The following is a 7,815-nucleotide window of genomic DNA, read 5'->3' on the forward strand; positions in this document are numbered from 1 at the left end:
CTTGTAGACCAGGCTGGTCTCGAACTCACAGAGATCCGCCTGCCTCTGCCTCCCAAGTGCTGGGATTAAAGGCGTGTGCCACCACCGCCCGGCCCCTGAATATATCTTGCCCAAGTCCAAGGAAGGGGCAGTGACCAGAAAGCCTGCTGTCTAAAAGTGCTGTCCCCAAGGTTTGCCTGCCCAGTAAGGGGCAGACTGGGCACCTACCGTCCAGGAGAGAAGGGTACATGCACTACTCCGTAGCCTCGGACCACATCGTTCCCAAACACGTCTGGTCCATACACACTGAGCACGATCTGTGGCCCTTGGGAAGGACAAGGTTGTCACGTGGGGAAACAAGGGTAGGGGCTCAGCACATAATGTGCCTGGCTGAGGTCTGGAGCAGGGACTCAGGATACTGGCCAAGGCCCTGGGAATCCTGTCCACACCCAGGGCTTCTGTCCTCCTGCTACTTTCTGGGCTTCTGCTGGTGCCCTGGAAGCACTCTCTATACCTCTGTTCATAGCTGGGGAGAGCCAAGACATTGGGTAGACAGGAAGTCCTTTGGAGGCTCTGGGCCAATCCTGGGGCCCTGTGTTCTTCCTTTCTGATGGATATAGTCTTCCCAAACTATGACACTCTGAGGGAGGGGCTTGTTCTGAAAGTTCTGAGAGCCTTCCAGGCATTTCTCCTTAACACACTGATGTTTACATAGGCTTCCTTATCACCTGCAGCCAGGCCTCCTCCTCTAGGTGTCTGACCTCTAGGTAGAGCAGATTGCTGTAACTCCAGATGACTGTGGTTACTGCTGAATGGCCTCAGACAGGCTTCCCAGCTTTTCTGTCCTCAGCTTTCTTGTGTCTAAAGGCTTTGGAATAGTACCAGACATGAGGTGCTCAGTAAAGGTTGATGAAATCTGTGTCCTTCCCTCTACTACTCTTCCACCAAAAGTAACCTGGGAGTTACTCGGTTCGTATATAGTGGTTTGTTCATTCTCAACACCAAATACCTGATCACCACAGCTGTACCACAGTCAGCTGTGAGGAGTGAGGGCCCACGGGCTGCTCCTCCTTGGAGAACTGCGGTGAGTCAGATCACTCACATACAGGCTCTTGATACACTCGTGTACCCATCCGTGAGCACACTGCTGGGTGTGTGCTCAGGAAGGGACTCACGCAGACAGGCAGGTCCTGTTCACTTTCACGGGTTCACATTACACTACTCTCCAGGGGAGCTTCCCCCAGCGGTGTTCTCTGAGCTGCCGCCACTACACGCTTACCAGCCTTGGCAGATCAGCACTAACCTGGCCTGCTCAGCCTCCATGGCTTTGCTAGCTTGGTGAGGGCTCAGATTAGAAGGGTGGCTGTGGGATGAGGGGGAGGCTCAGAAGAGTGTCCCATGCCACCAGCACAGGGCGAGCAGGTACTGGAGCACTAGGCAATGAGAGGTTGAGCAACCTGGGGTCAGACCCTCCAGCTAGGTGGCAGCACCGTACACCAGGCTCTGTGTGCAAATGGCAGTCCACAAAACAGGCGGATGCTGAGCACATCAAAGGCTGGGGCACAAACCAAGCCACTGGCAGTGGCCACCTGAAGCCACTGGCAGTGGTGGGAAGTGCAGCAGAGGCCCTGCCCCTCCCATCAGGACCCACAGACTCACAGCCATAGGGGTTGGTACTTTTAAAGGTGACATCGATAGGGAAGTTCCACACCAGCGCTTGCCGTACATCTTGGCTCTTGGATGCTATCTGTGAGATCCCTTCCTCCAGGCCCTGTATAAACAGTGACAGAGACAGCTGGTCTCAGGTCCAGCTACTCATGCCCCTTCCACTTATGTAGGAAGGCCATTTCAGTTTTTTCTGTGTGGCTTGTTCCCACCTTTCTTTAAGATAGTTACCCCAAAGTGCCTTGGTCTAGAGTCTGTCCTCCCTGTTATCTGTATGTTCTAGCTCCCAATGCACTGTCCTCTTCCTCCTCTTCATCTCTGACTAACAGACTAGAGTGTGTCCTACTTATTGTATTGGTTTCCTCTACAATGGGAACATCTAGCAGGCACTGGTCACTCCCAGAGGACTCGGTAATAATTACTAAAAACTGTTGGGCCCATGAGATGACTTTGTGGGTAAAAGCATGTGCTGCGCAAGTCCGACAGCCTGAGTGAGTTCCATCCCAGAACCATGGAAAACAAACAGATAAACAGCCCTGGTGTGGCGGTGTGAGGTGTGACGGGGGAATAGCGGGAGAAAAGCCCTGGTGTGAGAGCTGCTGGAGATCCCCTGGGATTAGAGTTAAAGATTATTGTGAGCCATGTGGGTGCTGGATATCAATTTGGGGTCCTCTGCAAGATTATGCACTCAACTGCTCAGTCATCTCTCCAGCTCACAGCCACCTAAGCTCCAGCTCCAGGGGATCTGACCTCTGACCTCCCCAACCACCTGCATTCACACCCATACACATATACATTTAAGATCAAATAAATCTCTAATAAATACTGAAGCATCTTTTTTTTTTTTTTTGGTTTTTCGAGACAGGGTTTCTCTGTGGTTTTGGAGCTGAAGCATCTTTTTAAAAATATAAGTCCCATTAGAGAGAAAGAAAACAAACAAAAAAGTATTAACATGTCTGTGGTGCAAATGAAGAAGCCCAGGCTTGGGCTTCCACATTTTTTATTTTCCCATTTGTTTGGGTCTTATATATGTAGCCCAGGTTAACTCCCAGAGATGCTCCTGCCTCAGCCTCTGTGCTGGACTGCAGGTACACAAACCTTTTTTGGCTAGCTTCTTCCGCTTTTGAAGCTATTGTGAGGGTTCAGTGAGCACTGTGCGAGCAGAAAGGCATGGCGTGGCAGTGGTCTGCACACAGCCCCTTCCTGCGGTGAAAGACTGCCCTCAAACCCCTGAGAGGTGATTCTTCAATCTCTGCTGTCTGAGGAGAGGCCAGCCTTGGGGGGGAGGGGTTACTGGCTGATGGTGTTCACAGCCACTGGCAGGCAGTGTTCCAGGGTCTGGCAGCTTATGCTGCCATTTGTCCTTCTTAGCTGCCACCAGCAGACTCCCAAGAATTGTATCAGCGAACCTAGCAGTGGCTGTATTCTGTAACCTAGCTTTGCCAGGAGCAAACTCATGCTTGGGTCCTCTCTGACCTCAGTGTCTACCTCTTGGGTCTGGGATAGAAGGGCATGGCAGATACTTAAGGAATCACTAAAGCTCCAAGGAGTTCAACTTACCGCTGTGGGGGCCCAGTCCTGGCCGTACACAAAGCAGTACTTGCAGTAGAGGTCGTCATACTCTGGAAACTGAGAGAAAAGCACGCAGGATTCTGTTTAGGGAATACACATTAGCCAGGCAGGCGCAGTGGGTAGGAATTAGGCGCGTGAGGCACCTGGGGTGGAGGGGGTGGAGTTCAGCAGGGCAGGGGACAGAAATGAGGAAGTCGGGGTTAGTTCCAGACTGGCCCCTTGCCCACGCTTCAGATTCACACTCACAGAGCCCGTTCTTCACTCCTTATCTGGCTAAAGATCATTGCTTGGCTCCCTTTGCCTTCTGCATGTCTGCATCCAGGTACCCAATGCCTATGTCTGCTAACCCTGTCTGACTGAGGAAAGAACAGGTTTTTATGCCTCTGTGTGTCCCCAGTGCTGGGCACAAATTAGATCTACAGGAACCATGCTGATGTGAAACCCGGGAAGCTACAGTTCTATGGCTAGAACTGAAGGTCTGGGAGAAGGGAGGACCCAGAGCAGAAGACGTAGAGAGGAGGCTAGAGTACTCAGCCCAGCTGGGCAGCCTTCCATTGGATAGAATAAAACGGGAGGACGCAGCCAGTACCTGGTCAATCAGGAAGGCAGGAAAACCTACTGAACCTCGGGCCTGGCAGAACGTCAATCACCTAGTCAAACCTCAGAATAAGTGGGAATAATGAGTATTTTCAACAAGCAACCCATAAGAATAATGTAGCCAAGTTCTGAGAGTCAGATGTAGATCCGAATCTCACTTGGCCATTGGCTAGTGGTAAGTTTTCCTAGCTGTTAAGAGCGTCAGCGGAGCCCTCACTCCCATTAGCCCCAGCCCATCACTCAACCAAGTAGACAGGATCCAAGCTGGAGGCCATAGAGTGATTTTGGTACCAGCTGAAGGTCTCGAGGGTTGGGCCCAGAAATCTGGCGCCAATGTTTTCAAACGCTGCTTCTCCTTTCCAACTAATTGAGAGGATCGGAGCAATGACTTGGCTCTCTAGAAAATGAGGAAAGAATTCGGGGAGGGGAACGGGCCGGCCCCGGACAGGGTGCACGGCAGCTCACCTGGGCACTCTCCACCTGCCCGTTGACCATGAGCAGGAAGACGCTGGGACTCGCAGCAGCCATCGCGCCGCTGGGCCGGGAGACCCGCGTAGGCCGCGTGCCGTTGCCAGGAGGCTCCTGGGTTGCCTTGGAAACAGATGGTAAGCCATCTGGGACAAATTTCTCAGCGCGGCGTTTGTTCAAGAATAGAGTGCGCAGGCGCAGTGAAATTGACGGCCGCAGGGACCATCTTCCTTTGCGTCGCGTGAAACTAACCTCCAAGGCCGGGTCCTGGGACCCGTGGGGACTGTGACTTCACTAGCTTGGTCGTGCTTGAAGCTTGCAGGCTGGAGAGCTGGGTGATGAAAAGCAGCTGCGGGACTCAGGCCGGCGGAAAGTCACATGCTAGAGTTACCTCTAGCCAGAAGGTGGCGCTATGGCCGCACGCAGAGTGGCCCAGCAGGCACAGCCTAGCGCCCCGCCCCAGGCGAAGGGTGTGCCCTTCAGGCCTTTGAGGCTCTTGTCCTCGAAACCCTGAGAATCCTCCTGTCCAAGCCCCCGCTCCTGCATGTGAATTGGGGCCTACAGAAAAGCAGCAGTCCACGTACCAGTCACCCGTTTTTGGAGAATCACTAGCAGCTCGGGGATGTTAGAGCTCCGTCCCAGGCCACCAGTAGACACAGCTGTCAACACTCGGCTCCAACCGTACTTATTCTCAATCATTGTCTAATCCAAGGAGGCTTAACGCGAGCCTAGATTTTGCCTCTAGATTCCGTGTGTCCTCCACGCCAAGCCCATTGTAAACACTTGGGAACTACTTTTTGAATGACTAATTGAATACATCTCCGTTTTCTGGTGGGAGAGGTTGTAATTTGGCCACACTCATTGCAGTAGTTTAGGCTTTACATGCAGAACTTTAAAAGTAACGATTAGAGACACCATCAGGTATTGGAGAACCTGGAAACAAATGAAGGCAGAGAGGTGTACACTTCAGAGAACCCAGTCTGCAGTGTGGAGTCCAGGCCATCACACCAGCTGCCTGCGTGGGAGTCTCTCGGAGGTTCCCACAGCCACAGGAGAGGGAAGGTGTGTGGTCACAGCTTCCCGGGTGGGCTTGTGTAGAAAAATCTTTAGCATAGAGTCAAGTCACATAAGCAGAGCCTCTAAGTGGCTCTCTCCTTGCTGGTGGCTGCCACCTGCTGGTCTCAACTGGAAGAGTTGGACTGTCACAGGCTGAGCCATGATCAGAGAAGGGGACATTCTCAACCCCCAAATTCATTAGATAAGGCTTTTGCGTCCTAAACCAATAGGTGAGAAATTTGAGAAGGGGCTGTGCTGACTACTTTCATGTCAACTTTACACAAGTTATAGTCATCTGAGTGGAGTGAACCTCGATTGAGAAAATGCCTCCTTAAGATCTGACTGTGTGCAAGCCTTTTTCTTTATTTCCTTTTCTTAATTAGTAGGGTAAAAGGGCCAGCCAAAGAAACCCACACTGGCTCTGACACCAGAGGCAGCCAAAAGAAACCCACCCTGGCTCTGAAATCAGAGCCAGTGAAAGAAACACACTCTGGTTCTGAGACCTGAGCCAGTGAAAAACATACTTTAGCCCTGAACCCAGAACCAAAGAAACATGCCCTGTCTCTGAAACCCTTTGTCCCCAGAATCAGAGTCAGTGAAAGAAACATGCCCTGGCCCCAAAACTAGAGCCAAAAAGGCCAGTAAAAGAAACACAATTTGGCTCTGAAATCAGCCATCTCTGCTCCTGACCAACTAAACTAACCAATCCCTGAGCAGGGAAAAACTAGCCAATCCCTCTCCCCCTGGGAAAACTCCACCCCCTAAGAAGCCCTATATAAGTCCTGCTCCTGGTCAGTTTGGGGCTGCTCTTCTTCCACCCTGGTAGAGGTAGCCACTCTCTTGGACTCTTTCCTCCCAATAAATCTCTTGAGTGTGGTTTGCATGAAGACTTTCTTTTTCTGGAGTAGAGCGAGACTGTAACACTTTTGCTAGGGAAGCCTCCCCATAGCAGGGCTGAGTTGTTACAACTTTGCTGGGGGAATTCAGAAGCTGACTTGAGTGGAGCAGCAGGACCGTAACACTTTGGCTGGGAATCCTTCCCCTAGCAGAGCAAAGTTGTTACACTCTGAAGCACCAGGGCCAAGTTGTAACAACTTCGCTGGGAAGCCCCCTCCTGTCAGAGCAGAGCTGTCATTTTGGGCAAGCCTTCCCTAGAGCAGGGCTCTAAGCTGCTCCCTTTACTGTGGTCTGTGCTATTTCCTGGCTCCCGACTGCCAGAACACTTCCCCTTGAACTGCCAGGACCTTCTGAGCTGTGACACCTCCAGGTAGAGCCCAGCCCATGGTGGGTGTGGCCACCTGGGCTGGTGGTTCTGGGTTCTATAAGAAACCAGGTTGAGCGACCCATGGGGAGCAAGCCAGGAAGCAACTCTCCTCTATGGACTCTGCAGCAGCTCCTGCTTCCAGATTCTGCCGTCTGAGTTCCTGTCCTGATGTCTTTGACGATGAGTCATGGTATGAAGTGTAAGCCAAATAAACCCTTTCTTTCTTGGCTTGTTTGCTCACGGTGTTTCATCACAGCAATAGAAACCTTAACTAAAACATGTTAGTTCCAGGATAACGGGGTGTTACTGTGACAGACATGACCATGTTTTGGGGAAGATTGTGGAAGGACTTTGGAACTTTGGGCTAGAAAAGCCATTGAGAGTCGAGAGGTCAGTGAGCCGTTCTGTAGGAATTTGGTGGTGATAAGAATGTTGAGAGCACTGGGCAGTGGTAGTGCATGCATGTAGTCCCAGCATTTAGGAGGCAGAGGCAGGTGGATCTGAGTTAGAGGCCAGCCTGGTCTACAGAGTGAGTTCCAGGACAGTCAGGGCTACACAGAAAAGCCCTGATGCCATCCTCACAACATGATTAAGCTGGAGGCCTCCACTGATAGGGCCGCCCATTGCTAACTTCCAGCCCCAATGCTGTGGCTGCATTAAACTCTGATCTTTATAAAGTGCCAGTCTTGGAGCTGGGGAGATGGCTCAGTAGTTAAGAGCATTGGCTGCTCTTCCCTAGGACCTGGGTTGAATTCCCAGCACCCAATATGGCAGCTCACAACTGCAACTCCAGTGTCAGGGGATCTGACACCCTCACACAGACGTACATGCATGCAAATCAGCAATCAATGTATATAAAGTAAACGGATAAATCATTAAAATAATAAAGCGCCAGTCTCAGGGCCACATATAGAACACCAGGCGAGGTGATGATGCGTGTCCTTAGCTTCCACCAGGTCTTCAGTGGGTCTCACTGAGCTCAGTGCTAGAAACGAGATGACTCCTCCAGCTGCGTCCTCATCCATCTGGCTGTAAGATTACCCCATCCACCCAGGCAACTGGAAGCTGGGGGCAGCCACTTCCTATGCTGCTGCTCTTGAACCAAAATATTCTCCACTGCTGGCCTTGGGACTAACTCCTATCCTGCAGGAGGGCTGAAGGAGACTCTAAGAATAAAGCCCCCATCAAGCCACATTGCCTTGGTGCAGGCCCTG

The 7,815-nt window shown here is 51.7% G+C and overlaps 1 protein-coding gene across 1 annotated transcript in view; it reads right to left on the bottom strand.

The window, feature by feature from the left end:
- Window positions 1–4,672, bottom strand: part of B9d1 (B9 domain containing 1) — an 8,373-nt gene extending 3,701 nt beyond the window's left edge. Inside the window, exons 1-4 of the mRNA XM_005349912.2 lie at window positions 4,279–4,672; window positions 3,205–3,273; window positions 1,639–1,750; window positions 208–304 (exon numbers count right to left, since the gene is read on the bottom strand). Of these exons, the coding sequence (XP_005349969.1) occupies window positions 208–304; window positions 1,639–1,750; window positions 3,205–3,273; window positions 4,279–4,341 (341 nt within the window). The 5' untranslated portion in view covers window positions 4,342–4,672. The remainder of the gene's footprint in view (window positions 1–207; window positions 305–1,638; window positions 1,751–3,204; window positions 3,274–4,278) is intronic.
- Window positions 4,673–7,815: the final 3,143 nt, after the last annotated feature.

Source organism: Microtus ochrogaster, chromosome 7 (assembly GCF_000317375.1).
Source record: "Microtus ochrogaster isolate Prairie Vole_2 chromosome 7, MicOch1.0, whole genome shotgun sequence".
NCBI classification, from domain to species: domain Eukaryota; kingdom Metazoa; phylum Chordata; class Mammalia; order Rodentia; family Cricetidae; genus Microtus; species Microtus ochrogaster.